The following is a 20,291-nucleotide window of genomic DNA, read 5'->3' as shown; positions in this document are numbered from 1 at the left end:
AGGTTCAAGCAATTCTCCTGCCTCAGCCTCCCAAGTAGCTGGAACTACAGGCATGTGCCACCACACCTGGCTAAGTTTTGTATTTTTAGTACAGACGGGGTTTCACCATGTTGGCCAGGCTGGTCTTGAACCCCCGACCTCAGGCGATCCGCCCGCCTCAGCTTCCCAAAGTGCTGGGGTTACAGGCCTGAGCCACTGCGCCCGGCTGAGCCTCACATTTTCTAAAAAAACAAAAAGAGGCAGGGAAAGTAGAGACGAACAAATAGAACAACTGATCTTGAAGGAAACAGATGCTATAAAAAGAATAATTTTAAAAAATTATATTATGGGGATAGTTTCATCACTAGGTAAAGTTATTAAAAAATCAGTGAATTCTACAATTGAAATGGTTTTTTGTGTGTTTGTTTTTGTTTTTGTTTTAAATCGAGACAGGGTCTTACTCTGTTACCCAGGCTGAAGTGCAGTGGCATGATCTCAGCTCACTGCAACCTCTGCTTCCCAGGCTCAAGCGATCCTTAGCCTCAGCCTCCCAAGTAGCTGGGACCACAGGCACGTACCACCACACCAGGCTATTTTTGCTATTTTCAGTAGAGACTGCTGTCTCTGCCCAGCCTGAAATGAGTAAATTTTATACGTAAAATATACCTCAATAAAATTGTTTAAAAATTAAAATATACATACACATTCTAATTTACACGCCAGAAAAACAGAATACTTCCAAATATATAAAAAATAATGTTTTTAAGAGAAAAGAATAAGCTGGATAATAAAAAGATCTTGGAAATTATGATAAAAAGCCATTTGCTTTCCATCTGTTATCTCTTTATTCTTTTTAAAATTCTTTTCTTTTTTTTAGATTAATTGGGTGTTTTTCATTCTATTTTATCCCTCTTATTAGCTATACTTCTCTCTTTATTTGGTAGTTTCTCTATGGTTTACAATATGTATTTTAATTTAACAGAATCTGTATTATTTGGATTAAAATTTTTTTTTTTTTTTTTTTTGAGACAGCGTCTCACTCTATTGCCCTGGCTAGAGTACAGTGGCGCGATCTCGGCTCACTGCAACCTCCGCCTCCTGGGTTCAAGCGATTCTCCTGCCTCAGCCTCCTGAGTAGCTGGGACTACGGGCACGCGCCACCATGCCCGGCTAATTTTTTTATTTATAGTAGAGATGGGGTTTCACCATATTGGCCAGGCTGGTCTCGAACTCGTGACATCATGATCCGCCCACCTCAGCCTCCCAAAGTGCTGGGATTACAGGTGTGAGCCACCGTGCCTGGCTTATTTGGATTAATTTTTACAATGACCAAATAATGAAGGTGAAGGCTAGAAGAAAAACGTCAAATGTCAAACAAATGGCGAACAACAAAAATTCAGAGAGAGAAATTAGAAGAGTTAAAAGGTGTAGATAATATGGCCGGGTGTGGTGGTGGTGGCTCATACCTGTTATCCCAGCACTTTGGGAGGTGAGGCAAGTGGATCACCTGAGGTCAGGAGTTTGAGACCAGCCTGGCCAACATGGTGAAACACTGTCTCTACTAAAAATATGAAAATTAGCCAGGCATGGTGGCACCTACCTGTAGTCCCAGCTACTCGGGAGGCTGAGGCAGAAGAATCGCTTGAACCCAGGAGACAGAGGTTGTTGTGAGCCGAGATCACGCCACTGTACTCCAGCGTGGGTGACAAAGCAAGATTCTGTCTCAAACAAACAAACAAAGTATTAATCTAGTAGTTCCAACATCTTTCTTTCTTTTTTTTTCCTTTTCTTTTTTTTGAGACGGAGTCTTGGTAGAGTGTGGTGCCTCACACCTGTAATCCCAGCACTTTGGGAGGCCAAGGCAGGCAGATCACCTGAGGTCAGGAATTCAAGACCAGCCTGCCAACATGGCACAACCCCGTCTCTACTAAAAATACAAAAATTAGCCAGATGTGGTGGCGAGTGCCTGTAATCCCAGCTACTTGGGAGACTGAGGCAGGAGAATCACTTGACTCCAGGAGGCAGAGGTTGCAGTCAGCCGAGATTGCAGGGCCACTCCACTCCAACCTGGGTGACACAGCGAGACTCCATCTCAAAAAAAAAAAAAAAAAAAAAAAAAGAGATGGAGCCTTGCTCTGTTGCCCAGGCTGGAGTGCAGTGTCACGATCTTGGCTCACCACAACCTCCATCTCCTGGGTTCAAGTGATTCTCCTGCCTCAGCCTGCAGAGTAGCTGAGATTACAGGTGCCTGCCACCACGCCCAGCTAATTTTTGCATTTTTAGTAGAAATGGGGTTTCGCCATGTTGGCCAGGCTGGTCTCGAACTCCTGACCTCAGGCAATCCACCCGCGTCGGCCTCCCAAAGTGCTGGGATTACAGGCGTGAGCCATCATGCCTGGCTCCAACATGTTTCTAACAGGAATCTCAGAAAAGAATGGAGACAAAACAGGAGAAAAAAATTGCAAAAATAATAGATGAAAATTTATCTGTTTTTTTCAAACTGAAAGGGTCTTCTGAGTGGCAGGCACAAAGAATTTTAAAAAAAAATACCCAACATCTAACCACTAAGGATACAGAAAAGACCACAAAAGTTTCTAGAGAGAAATAACTGGTTACCTACAAAGGTAAAAGAATCAAGTTGGTATCAAGCATTTCATCAATAATCCTGGAAGACAGAAAAAAACACACCAAAACCTTCTAAATTCTGAAGGAAGTTATTTTGAACCAAGAATTGCATAAGTAGGCAAGGGGTTAACTAAGTATGAGGGATAATAAAGTCATCTTTACATATGAATAATTCAGAAAATTTACTATCTACAGAACCTCAATGAAAAAAGTATCAGAAGCTATAAGGACAACACTAGCACATCAACAAGTTATTCACCACAATCAGGTGGGCTTTTATTTCTGGGATGCAAGATTGGTTCAATATATGCAAATTAATAAATGTTATTCACCACATAAACAGACTTACAAAAACCACATGATCATCTCAATAGATACAGAAAAGGCTTTTGATAAAATTCAACATCATTTCATGTTAAAAACCTTCAATAAATTAAGCATCAAAGGAAGACACCTCAAAATAATAAGAGCCATCTATGACAAACTCACAGCCAGCACCATACTGAATGGGCAAAAGCTAGAAGCATTCCCCTTGAGAACTGGAACAAAACAAGGATGCCCATTCTCACTACTACTATTCAACACAGTATCGGAAATCCTAACCAGAATAATCAGGCAACAGAAAGAAATAAAAGGCATCCAAATAGAAACAGAGGAACTCAACTATCTCTCTTTGCAGACAATATAGTATTATACCTCAAAAACCCCACAGGCTCTGCCAGAAGCCTCCTAGAACTAATAAATAACTTCAGTAAAGTTTCAAGATAGAAAATTAATGTATACAACTCAGTAACATTTCTATACACCAATAACATCCAAGCTGAGAGCCAAATCAAGAACACAATCTCATTTATAATAGCCACACAACCACACACACAGAAACCTAGGAATACAGCTTACCAAGGAGGTAAAAGATCTCTACAATGAGAATTACAAAACACTGCTGAAAGAAATCAGAGACGACATAAACAAATGGAAAAACATTCCATGCTCGTGTATAGGAAGAATCAATATTGTTAAAATGGCTGTACTGTCCAAAGCAATTCACAGATTCAATGCTAATCCTATAAAACTACCAAAACCATTTTTGACAGAATTAGAAAAATTATTCTAAAATTCATATATAGAACCAAAAAAGAGCATGAATCACCAAAGCAATCTTAAGCAAAAAAAGCAAAGCTGGAAGCATCACATTACCCAACTTCAAAATATACTACAAGGCTATAGTAACCAAAACAGCATGGTACTGGTATGCTGGTATAAAAACAGACACATAGACCAATGGAATAGCATAGAGAATGCAGAAATAAAGCCACACACCTATAACCACCTGATCTTCAGCAAAGTCAACAATAACAGACAAAAGAGAAAGGACTCCCTATTCAATAAATGGTGTTAGGATAGATGGCTAGCCATAAGCAGAAGATTGAAATTGGACCCATTCCTTTCACCACAAACAAAAATTAACTCAAGATGGATTAAAGGCTTTAATGTAATACCTAAAACAATAAAAACCCCAGAAGAAAAACCTAGGAAATTCTGGGTTCAGCCTTGGTGATATGGTTTAGCTGTGTCCCCACCCAAATCTCATCTTGAATTCCCAAGTGTTTTGGCAGGGACCTGGTGGGAGGTAGTTGAATCATGGGGGCAGGTCTTTCCCATGTTGTTCGTGTGATAGTGAATAAGTCTCATGAGATCTGATGGTTTTAAAAAGGGGAGTTTCCCTGCACAGACTCTCTTCTCGTTTGTCACCATATGAGATGTGCCTTTCACCTTCCGCCATGATTGTGGGGCCTTCCCAGCCACGTGGACTGTTAAGTCCATTAAACCTCTTTCTTTTGTTTGCCCAGTATTGGGTATGTCTTTATCAGCAGCGTGCAAACAAACTAATACACTTGGCAAAGAATTTATAAGTAAGTCCCCAGAAGCAATTGCAACATAAAGAAAAGAGACAAGTGGGACCTAATTAAACTAAAGGGCTTCTGCACAGAAAAAAAAAAAAAAAAAGTATCAACAGGTTGAGACAACCTACAGAATGCAAGAAAAATATTCACAAACTTGCATTCAATAAAGGTCTAATATCCAGAATCTATAATAAACTTAAACAATTTAACAAAAACCAAATAACCCCATTGAAAAACAGGAAAAAGATACAAACAGGCAGCCTTCAAAAGAATAATAATCCCATCACCCAGGTCATGAGCGTAGTACCTGATAGGTAGCCTTCCTAAAGATTCCTCTAGAATCTGTATTATTTGCACTCATTTTATAATGACCATGTGTTATTTTGTAATTTTAAAACAATCTAAATGAGTGCTTTAGCTAATATGTTGTCATTGTTCTGTCTTTAAATAGAGTAAAAAATCCCGTTTTTTTCCACATCAGCAACTCACCTTCACCTAGGAGCCTCTTTCATTTTAAGCTATGGTAAGAACTAAGCCACCAGAAGGCTACTTTCTTACTTTTTATTTCTATTTTTGAGATGCAGTCTCACTCTGTCGCCCAGGCTGGAGTGCAGTGGCGCGATCTCCACTCACTGCAACCTCCACCTCCCAGGTTCAAGTGATTCTCCTGTCTCAGCCCCCTTAGTAGCTGGAATTCCAGACGTGCACCACCAAGCCCAGCTAATTTTTGTATTTTTAGTAGAAATGGGGTTTCACCATGTTGGCCAGGCTCATGTTTTTTTACAAAATGTATATATTTTATATATTTAAATGAAAGTCTGAGTATAATAATGAACTCCTTCATCTTGAGTAATCAAGAAATCAGTCAACAACTGTATCGCTTCCATAGCTGCATAACTGCTTTGCTTTGGATTCTAGACTCTAAAAGCCCAATATTTCATCCCAATAATCATTCAAAAGATGTTTAAAGTTCCTAAGTATGTAAAGTACCATAGTGGCAGAGTTAAAGACAAGCTACAGACTTAGATAATTCATATAATTTAAAATGTAACATTTATAAGTTACTAGAATAAACTGTTTTGCTTTTATCTTATTTAGTTCTTTGCCTTTTGGGGGGGCTACATTTAATAATGGCATTTGCAGAGAGAGGGGAGTGGAGAAAAACCAGAAAGACCTGAAGAATTAGAGCTGGATGCAATGGCGCGCCCCTATAGTCCCAGCTACTTGGGAGGCTGAAGTGTAGAATCACTTCAGTCCAGGAGTTTGAGACCAGCTTGGCCAACAGTGAGATCCAGTCTCTTAAAAAAAAAAAAAAAAAGTTGGCCGGGAGCAGTGGCTCACGCCCATAATCCCAGCACTTTGGGAGGCTGAGGTGGGCGGATCACGAGGTCAGGAGATTGAGACCATCCTGGCTAACACGGTGAAACCCTATCTCTATTAAAAACACAAAAAATTAGCCGGGTGTGGTGGCGGGCACAGGAGGCTGAGGCAGGAGAATGCAGTAAGCTGAGATCGCACCACTGCACTCCAGCCTGGGCAACAGAGCAAGACTCCATCTCAAAAAAAAAAAAAAAAAAGAAAAGTCTTGAAAAATTTACAAAGGATAAGACAAATGAGACCATGTCAAAGAAAGAGAGAGAGAGAAAAGAGGAAGTGAGATAAAGAAGTGAAGCTGGGCATGGTGGCTCATGCCTATAATCCCAGTACCGTGGGAGGCTAAGGCAGGAGGATCCCTTGAGCCCAGGAATTCAAGACCAGCCTGGGCAACATAGAGAGACCTTGTTCTCTACAAATAAAAAAATTATTAGTTGGTTGTGGTGGTGCATGCCTGTAGTCCCAGCTACTCAGGAGGCTGAGGTTGGAGGGTCACCCAAGCCTAGGAGTTCAAGACTGCAGTGAACTGTGATTGCACAACTGTACTCCAGCCTGAGCAATAGAGCAAGAATCTGTCAAAAAACAAAAAACAAAACAAAAAAAAAAACAAGGAGGAGGAGGAGAGGAAGAAGGTGAAGGAGGAGAAGGAGGAGACAAAGAAAGGAGAAGAAGGAAGAATAAAGAAGTGGAACAGAAAGTAAGGAGGGAGGAAGATAAGAGCTATTAAGAAATGACTAAGTTTTTCTCTGAGCCAACAGCTGCTATGGTTACACATCTTTAATCACATATTTGCCTACTGCTGCCAGGTGGTACACTGCTTTTCTTAATCACTTGTTGCCTTTGACAAGGCTGAAAGCAGTACTCTTCAAATTTCAAACTACACATTCCAAAAGGCAAATATCTAGCTTTTTGAGTCTAGAAGAGAGGCAGACTGAAGAGGGTTGAGATTCCAGGAAACTAATTTAAGTCATATGAAATCAGTATTCCTTCTACCGCACCCTCAAAGAACTTCTTGTACTGAATTTGCCTAGTCTTTTGTTGTTGTTACTTTTTTTCCTTTTTAAAATAAAAATATCCTTTTGACTGCCTAGTCTTTTGAAATGTAAGTCTTTAACACTCTTTCATCATATTTCCTGATCTCCAGAGAGTACAGTAAGATTGTGTATGTACATCTGATTAGACGCAAATCAATTAGAAAGTGTGTTGCGGGAAGTCAGGGACCCTGAACAGAGGGACCGGCTGGAGCCAAGGCAAAGAACATAAATTGTGAAGATTTCATGGACATTTATCAGTTCCCAAAATTAATACTTTTATAATTTCTTACACCTGCCTTTACTGCAATCTCTGAACATAAATTGTGAATATTTCATGGACATTTATCACTTCTCCAGTCAATACTCTTATAATTTCTTATGCCTGTCTTTACTTTAATCTCTTAATCACGTTGTCTTCGTAAGCTGAGAATGTATGTCACCTCAGGACCACTGTTACACAAATGGATTGTAAAACGTGTGTTTGAACAATATGAAATCAGTGCACCCTGAAAAAGAACAGAATAACAGCGATTTTCAGGGAACAAGGGAAGATAACCATAAGGTCTAACTGCCTGCAGGGTCGGGCAGAATACAGCCATATTTTTCTTCTTGCAGAAAGCGAGTAGGAGAAATATCGCTGAATTCTTTTCCCAGCAAGGAATAACCCTGGGGAAGGAATGCATTCCTAGGGGTAGGTCTACAGACAGCCAGTCTGGGAGTGTCTGTCTTATGCAGTTGAGATAACAGTACCCTCAGGTTTACTAGGATTGGGAAATTCCAGCCTGGTAAATTCTAGTCAGACCATTGTCTGCTCTGGAACCCTGTTTCCTGTTAAGATGTTTATCAAGACAATGCATGTAGAGCGGGACACAGACCCTCATCAGTAATTCTAATTTTGCCTTCGCCTGTGATCTTTACTGCCCTTTGAAGCATGTGATCCTTGTGACCTACTCCCTGTTCGTACACCCCCTCCCCTTTTAAAATCCCTAATAAAAACTTGCTGGTTTTGTGGCTCGGGGTCGCCGTCACTGTCCTACCAATATGTGATGATACCCCTGGAGGCCCAGCTGTAAAACTTCTCTCTTTGTACTCTTTCTCTTTATTTCTCAGACCAGCTGACACTTAGGGAAAATAGAACTTATGTGGAAATATTGGGGGCTGGTTCCCCCGATAAAAGTGAAAAGGTGAGTGAATACTATTTATTTGAACAGTTAAATTTTGGCTCTGCTCAGGTCATATCACATTAGTTTTATAAAAGATTTTAGCTAAATACTGGTTTTCCAGCACATGTAAATGAATATGTAGCTGTTTACTCCTTTTCCTCTACTTGTCCACACTCCTTTCAACTTTAATTTCTTTATTCCTGCCTGTATCTTTCCAGCAAGCCCTAATTCAGAAGTGGGAAGCCATTAAGTACCATACAGTTAAATAAACTGCCCAAGGGCAGGGAGCTGAGTGGCTGAGTCATGGCCCATGGCTCTTCCTTATGTTAGACACAGGGAATTACCAGTACCTTCAAAGAATTTTCTATAGCCAAGGAAAATTTTTATACAATTTTTTTTTCCTTTTTAGAATGAGTAGAGAACTACTGAATGCCATTTATGCCATTTAAAGATAGTAAGAATGATTTTTAAAACATTGGCAAAAACTATTGCTGTAATCATTAGAAAAAAGCTGAGTATAATATTAAAGTATTATTTTTCCTGCTTATAATATTGAATATACTTAGTTACATACTTATATTTAAAATCACACATAAATATATTTAGATTTACTGCTGTTAAAACCATCAAAATAAAGTAGCAGTGAAAATTAAAGTATTATTTTTCCTGCTTATGTTTATTTTATTGATATATATTTAAAATGTTGTAAAATTTAATTTTAAAGTTTAACATACATATTTAAAATCACGAGTCTATTAATTTAGAAATACTGATCTTTCTACTCTCTAATAAACCACTATTCTTTTAAAAATAAAAACTAGATCAGTAGTAAGCATGAAATCAGAACAGGAATTATCTACATTTTGTTATTTTAAGTAATATCTTACTTCTTTGGTTCAATTTGGAATATGGCATAAAAGTAATGCTTGAAGTAATGCTGAAAATGATAGCTGTTTTTGTTACACATACACACACAGATATATACCTACACATACACACATATTTCTATAAATGGAATAAAATATCATGGAAGCCTGGAGCAGTTTATTTGCAAGTATGCATAATTTAAAATGAGTGCCTGGCCAGGCCAAGTGGCTCACGCCTGTAATCCCAGCATTTTGGGAGGCTGAGGCAGGTGAATCACTTGAGGTTAGGAGTTTGACACCAGCCTGGACCACATGGTGAAACCCCATCTCTACTAAAAATACAAAAATTAGCCAGGCGTGGTGGCATGTGCCTATAATCCCAGCTACTAGGGAGGCTGAGACATGAGAATCTCTTGAACCCAGGAGGCAGAGGTTGCAGTGAGCCAAGATCACGCCACTGCACTCCAGCCTGGGCAACAGAGTGAGACTCTATCTAAAAAATTTAAAAATGAATAAATACATACATAAAATGAGTGCTTTATCCCTAAATATTTGAGGAACCTAAACCCAATTATGTGAAAAATATTTTTTACCTCTGATGCTGGGAAATGAAAATCATATAGAAGACAGATAAACTATCTTCAAAGGAATATTAATATTTTACCAGAAGGTAAATACTAAATTTTCCTGAACTTGTGTTAGAATTCAATCTTGGGTAATATTTGAATACTAAACTATGCCATGTTACCATAAAATTATTTAAGGTTGCTCAAATGGACATTTTGTTTGTTTGTTTTGAGATGGAATTCTCGCTCTGTCACCCAGGCTGGAGTGCAATGGCACAATCTCGGCTCACTGCAACCTTTGCGTTCCAGGTTCAAGCGATTCTCCTGCCTCAGCCTCCTGAGTAGTTTGGATTACAGGCACCCAACATCATGCCCTGCTAATTTTTGTAGAGACAGGATTTCACTATGTTGGCCAGACTGGTCTCGAACTCCTGACCTCAAGGTGATCTGCCCGCCTTGGCCTCCCAAAGCGCTGGGATTACAGGCGTGAGCCACCACGCCTGGCCTGAATGCTATGTTTTAAAATATTATAATTCACTTGGAATTTTGACATAAATACATTTCCAACATAGGCTGTCCAGAAGATACATCACAATTCATGAGCTATTTTACATTACATAGGGAAATCCATATTTTGTGGTCTATAAAACCTGTCACCACAGATCTTAAGCAGTCTTAAAACTATTCTTTAAGGGAAAAGAATGCTTGCAGTTCCCTTATTTCATTTACCTGATATATTTTTCTCTACCTCAATAAAAACAGAAAGTGTGAAAAAGAGACAGAATCATGAGTAATGGACCAAATGACAATAGGACAAATAGGTTTCTCCCTGTGGATTAATCTATACTTGGCATAGCCTTAAACTTTTCCTACTTATTTGGCAATATGATCAAAAGTTTAAAATCTGCGCAAATCTTATAAATCCAGAAATTCCATGTTTAGCAACTTACGGCACAAAAATAATCAGAGAAGCAGGTAAGGAGATGTATCTAAGGATGTTCATTGTGTTGTTGTTTATAACAGTGAAAAACAATGCAACTTAAATGTGCACCATAAGGAATTAGTAAATTATGGTAGAGCCACAGTATGGAATACCAAAGAGTCATTAATGATAACCAACTGCATATTCACTGATTAATTAGGTAAAAAAAAAAATAAGTACAGTTGTATGTGAACACACAGGAGAAACACTAGAATATACATAAAATAGTGGTTAACACTCATTGGTGGAATTTTTTTTTCTTTTTTCTTATTTGCATTTTCTAATGTTTTAATGCAATAAGATAAATTGCTGCACAAGAATGACAGGGGGAAAGAAAGGAAAAATAGATGTCAATGTGCATCATCTGGGAACTTATAGTATTTCACCAAAATAAGTTATGCTTCAAATCTGACTAGAAATTGTTGAAAAAAATATTAATTATGTTGTAAAAATATGCCACTGCAGAGACAGGAAGTCAACTTGTTTCCCCATTCCTGTCACTAACTGGAAAGAACCCTTCCTCAATTTCCAACAGATGTTGAGGAGTATTTCTGAGTAAAAGCACATAATTTTCCTCCTTTCTTTATGTTTTATAGCTTGTATAACTGTCCAGATAAGGTGGAGAATCTATGAGAAAGGGACACATAGTTCCAGGGATTGAAGTGATGATATATAGAAACTGAAAGATTCTTTTCCTTCTATATCCTTTAGCATACTGGCTAAAGAGCTACACATTCACTTATGCTTTACAAAAAAATTTTTTTTTTTTTGACACAGGGTCTTGCTCTGTCACCCAGGCCGGGGTGCAGTGGTACAATTATAGCTCACTCTAACCTCAATCAGGCAATCCTCAGTATATAAGACTATAGGCACATGCCATCATGGCCAGATAATTTATTTTCTATTTTTTTGGTAGAGACAGGGTCTTTCTATGTTGCCCAGGCTGACTTAATGCTTTCAGTAAAGCATTAATAAGATAAAGCATATCTAAAAGAGTTAAAGCTGGGTGCAGTGGCTCAAGTCTGTAATCTCAGCACTCTGGGGAGCAAAGGCAGGAGGATCACTTGAGCCCAGGAATTTGAGATCAGCCTGGACAATGTAGTGAGACCCCCCCATCTCTACAAAAAAAAAACTAAAAAAAATTAGCCAGGTCTAGTGACATCAGTCTACAGTCCCAAGTACTCAGGAGGCTGAGGTGAGAGGATCACTTGAGCTGGGGAGGTTGAGGGTGCAGTGAGCCAAGATAGCACCACCGCACCCTAGCCTGATTGACAAAGCAAGACTCTGTCAAACAAATAAATAAATACATAAACGAGCTACATGTTTATGTTTTTTATATTCCCTACACACTATTTTCATTCCTTTTTTTTTTTTTTAAGATGGTGTTTCACTCTTGTCACCTAGGCTGGAGTCCAATGGCGCGATCTCAGCTTACTGCAACCTCGGCCTCCCAGGTTCAAGTGATGCGCCTGCCTCAGCCTCCTGAGTAGCTGGGATTACAGATGTCTGCCACCACGCCTGGCTAAATTTTTTTGTATTTTTAGTAAAGACGGGGTTTCACTATGTTGGCCAGGCTGGTCTCGAACTCCTGATGTCAGGTGATCCGCCCCCCCAGGCCTCCCAAAGTGCTGGGATTACAGGCGTGAGACACCGCGCCCGGCCTCATTCCTTATTTATCACTTTTAACAACCCTATGAGATAAGTGTTATTAGTCCTATTTTATAAAGCCTGGTTCAGAGATTAAGTAATTGACATTAGGTCTATAAAGAGTAGATTTAGGGTTCAATCCCAGATCTGTTTAATCCAAAGTTCTAGCTCTTTCCACTACATGACATTGCTTGCCTTTCATTCTGAGGTTATCAACAGAAAAAAATATAAATTTAAAATAATGCCTTAGGGGTAACAAAATAATGGACAGCTGACTACAACTTTTAATCAGGTCAATCAAACCGCTCTTCTGTTAGTTCGCACTTTATAGGTTCATTTATACGGTTCTGAATGTATTGGAACTCAGGATTCCAATACATTCACTTAAAAGGTTAAGTAGGTTTCCATTACAGAATAATCTCTTCTTGACTGAAGAATTTTTCAAATGCCCATACATGTATCACTATTTTATCATTGCTATTACAGACAAAATCTTAAAAGTAGAAAACACCTACTAACCAGAAGCAGCAAATAGTTTATTATCAACAGTGTAGGGGAAAAAAGTACAGTAGTTTGTTCTTTTTAAATAAAATTAGCTAAAACATAAAATAGAAAACTGTGTAAAGATCTAGGTTCAACACTGATTTAGAATTAAAAACAACTTAAAAAACCCATTATCAGGCCAGGCACAATGGCTCACTCCTGTAATCCCAGCATTTGGGAGGCTGAGGTGGGCAGATCGTTTGAGGTCAGGAGTTCAAGACCAGGCTGCCCAACATGTTGAAACCCCGTCTCTACTAAAAATACAAAAATTAGCCAGGTGTGGTGGCGGGTGCCTGTAATCCCAACTACTCCGGAGACTGAGGCAGGAGAATCACTTGAACCCAGGAGGCGGAGGGTGCAGTGAGCACCACTGCTCTCCATCTAGCCTAGGCAACAGAGTGAGACTCTGGAGACTCTGTCCCTACCCTGGGAGACAGAGTGAGATTCCATCTCAAAAGCAAAACAAAACAAAACGAAACACAAATCATTAACAGTGGCCGAGCGTGGTGGCTCATGCCTGTAATCCCAGCACTTTGGGAGGCGAGGCAGGTGGATCCCTTGAGACTAGGAGGTGGAGAACAGCCTGGCCGACATGGCAAAAGCCCATCTGTACTAAAAATACAAAAATTAGCCGGGTATGGTGGCACATGCTTATAATCCCAGCTACTCAGGCGGCTGAGACATGAGAATCGCTTGAACCTGAAAGGCAGAGCGTACAGTGAGCACCACTGCACTCCATCCAGCCTGGGCAACAGAGTGAGACTCTGTCTCAACAAACAAACAAAAAACCATTAACAAGACTGGGCTAAGAATAACCTCTGTACTCTAACAAAGATCCAAAAAGCCAGTTTTCAACTATTGTATAATTAACCACTTAGGAAACTCAGGTATTTCAGAACATCTATTTACATTCTCAAACTGATATGCTAATTACATACCAATCCTGAGGCACTTTACTTAGCTGAACTATGTAGTCTGTCTTGTCTAAGTTACCACTTTTTTTAGTTTCTTCACTTAAAAGTACTTCTTCTTCCTATTATAAAATCAACACATGTACATTGTAAAAATTTAAAACTAAAAAAAAAAATTTTTTTTTGAGATGGAGTCTCACTCTGTGGCCCAGGTTGGAACACAGTGGCACAATCTTGGCTCACTGCAACCTCCGCCTCCTGGATTCAATAGATGCTCCTGCCTCAGCCTCCCAGGTAGCTAGGATTACAGGTGCCTGCCACCACCCCTGGCTAATTGTTTGTGTTTTCAGTGGAGATGGGGTTTTGCCACGTTGGCCAGGCTGGTCTAGAACTCCTGACCTCAAGTGATCCAACTGCCTTGGCCTCCCAAAGTGCTGGGATTACAGGCATAAGCCACCATGCTTGACCTAAAACTAAAAATTTAAAAGCCAAAAATCTCTCCACTCAAAGATAAGCAGAGTTTGTATATTCATATATATCCTTTGGAAACTTCTGTGTGATTGTGTGTGCATACTTGTGTGTTTACAAAAATGGTACTAAAAAATCGTTTGTATTATCTTCTTAAACTTTCACACATTGTGACCATATTTCCATGTCACTAATGGTATCCACAGTATGGAAAATTAATCGCCTATTGTTGAACATTTAGGCATTATCTATTTTTTGCAACTATAAACAATGCTTCAATGAATATCCTTGTATATATACTCCTTATGTTCTTTGAAGAATTAAAATATCTTCTAATTCAGCCTTTTCAATAATTTAGGCCTGCCTTGTTACTCCTAATTTCAAATAACATAGTGTTGATATTATAATTTTAATGAACACAAATAATGTATTAATTCATCTTTTTGAACAAAAATTCTTACCTTGCAATAACAGATTCAATTGGCATGATATCAGGCACATAGTGAGCCATGGGGGAAACAAAGTGTCCATCTAAGATCTTACAATCTGATTGCTCTTCAATCTAAAAGAAAATCAAAACCAAGATGTATGCAAGAAAACTAAGATATCTTGGTCTATCATGGATGTTCTTCTAATAAAAAGTTCTATTCAATTAAAATCATGTTTTCAGCACCTACTATGTAAACTTTTTATGCCACTGTACTTTATTTTAAATTATTTTGTGTGCATAATCATTGAATGTATTATGGGGTACATGTGATGTTTTCATACAGGCATATGACTTGTAATGATCAAATCAGGGTAATTGGGGTATCCATCACCTGAAGCACTTATCATTTCCTTGTGTTAGGAACATTCCAATTCCACTCTTATTTCAAAATATACAATAAATTGTTGTTAATTATAGTGACTCTATTATGCTATCAAATACTAGATCTTATTGATTCTAACTGTACATTTGCACCAATTAATCATCTCCACTCTATCTTCCCCTCCCTGCTACTTTTCTTAACCTCTGATAATCATCAACCTATTCTTCATGAGTTCAATTTTTAAAAATATTTAGCTCCCACATATGAGTGAAAACACATGAAATTTGTCCTTCTGTGCCTGGCTTATTTTACTTAAAACAATGTCCTTCAGTTCCACCCATGTTGTTGCAAATGACAAGATTTCATTCTTTTTTATGGTTCAATAATATTTCACTGCATATTTGTATATTTTCTTTATCCATTCATCTGCTGATGAACACTTAGGTTGATTCCGCATCTTGGCTACTATGAATAGTGCTACAATAAATATGGGAGTGCCGATATCACTTTGATACTGTGATTTCCTTTCTTTTTCATATATACCCAGTGGGGGGATTGCTGGGTCATATGGTAGTTCCAGTTTTAGCTTTTGAGGAAGCGCCATATTGTTCTCTGCAGTGGTCGTACTAACTTACATTCCCACTAACAGTGTACGAGGTTTCCTCTTTCTCTTTCTCCACATCCTCACCAGCTTTCATTACTGCCTGTCTTTTGGATAAAAGCCATTTTAACTAGGGTAAATGATATATCACTGTAATTTTGATTTGCATTTCTCTGATGATTAGTGATGCTGAGCATTTTTTCATATACCTGGTTGGCCATGTGTATGTCTTCTTTTGAAAAATGTAAAATGTTGGCCAGGTGCGGTGGCTCACGCCTGTAATCCCAGCACTTTGGGAGGCCAAGGCAGGCAGATCACCTGAGGTCAGGAGTTCGAGACCAGCCTTACCAACATGGTGAAACCCTGTCTCTACTAAAATACAAAAAATTAGCTGGGCGTGATGGCGTGCGCCTGTAGTTCCAGCTACTCGGGAGGCTGAGGCAGAAGAATCACTTGAACCCAGGAGGCGGAGGTTGCAGTGAGCCAACATCGAGCCACTACGCTCCAGCCTGGCAACAGAGCAAGAATCCGTCTCAAAAAAAAGAGAAATATAAAATGTCTATTCAGATCTTTTACCCATTTTAAAATCAGACTATGATTTTTCCCTGTTATTTGAGCTCCTTATATTCTGGTTCTTAATTCCCTGTCAGATGAGTAGTTTGTAAACATTTTCTCTGATTTTGTGGACCACTGTGGTTTTTAAAGACATGGTTCCTGCCTATACACATTTCTTTTCCTTCTATATCCTTTACTATAATCTAGTTGAGAAAATAAACAATAAATAAATCACATTCATACACTGACATACAACAACTCAAAATAAACTACTAGTTAATTCAACAACATTCAACAGTATAAAAATAATTGTTTACAAATTCCAAAAATAATTTACCATAATCAAATAAGCGTTGACATCAAATGTTACAATGGTTCAGTGTCAGGCAATCTCATGTAATGAGTCATGTCAACATAGTAAATAAGAAAAAATGTAATTTCTACACATATAAAAAAAGCATTTGCTAACATTCAACACCTAAACTTATTTTCCTCTCAAATAAGTATTTCTTTTCTTTTTGTAGAAACAGGATCTCACTATGTTGCTCAGGCTAGTCTGGAACACCTGGCCTCAAGCCTCCCAAAGTGTTGGGATTAAGGCATGAGCCACTGTGCCTGGCCTAATTATTTCTTAAAAATTTCAGGTCAATAGTAAAAGAATTAAAGTAGCATTGAATTACCACATATTTTCATTCAAATCAGAAACAAAAACATATCTGTGGATGATGTATATATCTAACTTTAAAAAAAATTAATTAACTAATTAATTAGTTAATTTTTGGGGAAACAGGGTCTCACTCTGTCACCCAAGCTGGAGTGCAGTGCTGCCATCCTGGCTCACTGTATGCTCCACCTCCCAGGGTTCAAGCAATCCTCCCATCTCAGCCTCCAGAGTAGCTGGGACTACAGGCATACCACCACACCCAGCTAATTTTTACATTTTTTTTGTAAAGAGAGGGTTTTGCCATGTTGACCAGGATGGTCTCCAGCTCCTGGACTCAATCAATCTGCCTGCCTTGGCCTCTCAAAGTGCTAGGATTACAAGCTAGCTTTTTTTGTTTTGTTTTGTTGAAACAAGAGTTTTACTTTGTTGTCCAGGCTGGAGTGCAGTGACGCGATCTCGGCTCACTGCAACCTCTGCCTCCTGGGTTCAAGCGATTCTCCTGCCTCAGCCTCCCAAGTCGCTGGGATTACAGGTGCACACCACCATGCCCGGCTAATTTTTTTGTATTTTGAGTAGAGACGGGGTTTCACCATGTTGCCCAGGCTGGTCTCAAACTCCTGAGCTCACATGATCCACCCATCTCGGCCTCCCAAAGTGTAGGATTACAGGTGTGAGCCACTGCACCCGGGACAAGCTAGTTTTTTTAAAAAACAAATTCTAGGTCAGGTACAGTGACTCACACCTGTAATCTCAGCACTCTGGGAGGCTGAGGTGGGCAGATCTCTTGAGCCCAGGAATTCAAGATCAGCCTGAGCAACATGGCAAAAACTCTGTCTCTACAAAAAATACAAAAATTAGCTGAACGTGGTGGCATGTGGCTGTGGTCCCAGCTACGTGGGAGGCTGAGGTGGGAGGATCACCTGAGTCCAGGAGGTCACGGCTGCAGTGAGCCATGACTGCATCACTGCAGTGCAGCCTGGGTGACAGAGTGAGACTCTGTCTCAAAACAAAACAATATTTTGTTTACAAAAAAAAAAAATGTTTTTTTTGTAGTCAGTTGGACAAATGTCATCTATTAAATAACCCACATATTTTTGCAACTGACTTAAAACGCTACTATTATCATGTACTAAACATCCATATATTTCTGCAAGTTATTTTCAATCCTTCATTAGGTCTTATTTGCCTATCTTTTATTTCTCCACCAATATCATGCTGTGTTGACAACTGCAGCATTTTAATACTCATTGTTATATGACTGAACTAGTCTTTGTTTACTACTCTTCCTTACCAGAGTATTCCTGATCTGATTGTACTCTCAAGTATTTTCTCAAAATAATTTTAGGATGCTTGTATGGATCTAGGTTCTATGTTCAATACTTTAATTAAAATTGCATTGCATTTAAAAAAATGATTAAGGAGACATAATATCTCTATAAAACTGAATTTTTGATCCAAAAAACTTTCCAATTTAGTTTTTTATGCCTATTAGCATAGTTTTAAAGTGTTCTTCTTACGTATTTATTTTTATGTATTTATTTTTATTTTTTGAGTCTTGCTCTGTCACCTAGGCTGGAGTGCAGTGAGTGCTATCTCGACTCACTGCAACCTCTGCCTCCCAGATTCAAGCAATTCTCCTGCTTCAGCCTCCTGAGTAGCTGCGACTACAGGCATATGCCACCATGCCTGGCCAATTTTTTTGTATTTTTAGTAGAGATGGGGTTTTGCCAGGTTGGCCAGGCTGGTCTCGAACTTCTGACCTCAAGTGATCCATGCTCCTCAGCCTCCCAAAGTGCTGGGATTACAGGCATGAGCCACCGCACTCAACCCTCTTATGTATTTTATAAGAATAAGTTATTTGATAAAGCAGCAGCACAAACTAATACATTATTATTACTATTATTATTTTTTGAGACTGGGTCTCACTCTGTTGCCCAGACTGGAGTACAGTGGCATGATCTCGGCTCACTGCAACCTCCGCCTCCCAGGCTCAAGCAATTCTCCTGCCTCCGCCTCCCAAGTAGCTGGGATTACAGGCATGTACCACCACACCCAGCTAATGTTTGTATTTTTAGTAGAGACGGGGTTTCACCATGTTGGCCAGGCTGGCCTCGAACTCCTGACCTCAAATAATCCACTGCCTCGGCCTCCCAAAGTGCTGATATTACAGGTGTGAGGCACGGCACCCAGCCCATTATTAATTATTAATAAAGGAAGCAGAACAAACTAATGTTAAAGGGAAAAATAATGCAACAAATTAGTGTTCTGATAGCTGGCAACTTGGTAAGAATAAACAATTTTAGAATTACACTTATTATACATAACATGGATTTTAAAATTAAACAAGATACAATCCAACAATAAAAAGATGGATAACTCAATGTAAAAAGGAGCAAAGGGTTTGAAAAGACAGTTCTCCAAAGAAGGTATACAAATGGCCAATCACACTTGAAAAGATGTTCAGCCTCACAGTCATTAGGGCATAGCCAGAACCACAAGGAAATACTTTTATACCCACTATGATGGCTCGGACAAGTACAAGGTTGGCGAGTATGGCAAAATTGGAATGTTTATTCACTGCTGGTGGGAATATAGAATAGTATAGTCACTTTGGAAAACAGTTTGACAGTTCGTCAAAAAGTTAAACTTAGAGTTATCATCACATGACCAATAATTAAACTCTTCAGTATACACAAGAGAACTAAAAACATGTTCACACAAAATCTCATACTTGAGTATTCATAGCAGCATTATTTATAATAGCCAAAAAGTGAAAACAACCCAAATGTCCATCAATTTATGAATGGATAAGCAAACTGTGGTATACAACACAATAGAATATTATTTAGCTATACAAAAGGATAAAGTTTTTCTTGAATGTTCTGATGCTGTAAAAACAAAAACAAAAACAAAAAGAAGTACTGACACATGCTACAACATGGATGAACCTTGAAAACATTATGCTAAGAAGCCAGACTAAAAAAGCTACATATTGCATGATTCCATTTATAAGAAATGTCCACATTAGGCAAATCCATAGAGACAGAGAGTAGACTAGTGATAGCCAGCAGGTGGGGGAAGAGGCAATGGAAAGTGACAGCTAATGGATATAGGGTTTCTTTTTAGGACAATGAAAATATTCTAGAATTAGTGACAATGTTGATGGCTGCACATCTTGGTAATATAATTTAAAAACCATTCAATTGTATATTGTAAAAGGGTGAATTTTATCTCAATTTTTTTTTTCTTTGAGACGGAGTCTAGCTCTGTTGCCAGGCTGGAGTGCTGTGGCGCGATCTTGGTTCACTGCAACCTCCGCATCCTGGGTTCAAGAATTCTCCTGTCTCAGCCTCCCGAGTAGCTGGAACTACAAGTATGTGCCACCATGCCCAGCTAATTTTTGTATTTTTTTTTTAGTAGAGATGGGGTTTCACCATGTTGGCCAGGATGGTCTCGATCTCTTCACCTCACGATCCGCCCGCCTTGGCCTCCCAAAGTGCTGGGATATCTTTATCTCAATTTTTAAAAACTAAGGGTAGTGGATCAGTAAGAATGCATTCCAAAATCTTAACAGCAATTCACTCTTGGGAGGGAAAT

General features: G+C 38.9%; 1 protein-coding gene across 2 annotated transcripts in view; it reads right to left on the bottom strand.

Moving 5' to 3' along the window:
• Positions 1-20,291, bottom strand: part of ABHD18 (abhydrolase domain containing 18) — a 74,086-nt gene that overhangs the window by 33,548 nt on the left and 20,247 nt on the right. Inside the window, exons 5-6 of one of the 2 annotated variants that reach the window (XM_054553436.2) lie at positions 14,524-14,624; positions 2,600-2,644 (exon numbers count right to left, since the gene is read on the bottom strand). In XM_054553436.2, coding sequence (XP_054409411.1) covers positions 2,600-2,644; positions 14,524-14,624 — 146 coding nt within the window. 2 annotated transcript variants of the gene reach the window in all.

The sequence above is a fragment of the Pongo abelii genome, chromosome 3 (genome assembly GCF_028885655.2).
Source record: "Pongo abelii isolate AG06213 chromosome 3, NHGRI_mPonAbe1-v2.0_pri, whole genome shotgun sequence".
NCBI classification, from domain to species: domain Eukaryota; kingdom Metazoa; phylum Chordata; class Mammalia; order Primates; family Hominidae; genus Pongo; species Pongo abelii.
Note: the sequence above shows the minus strand (reverse complement) of the source record. Positions and strands in the feature narration are given on the sequence as shown.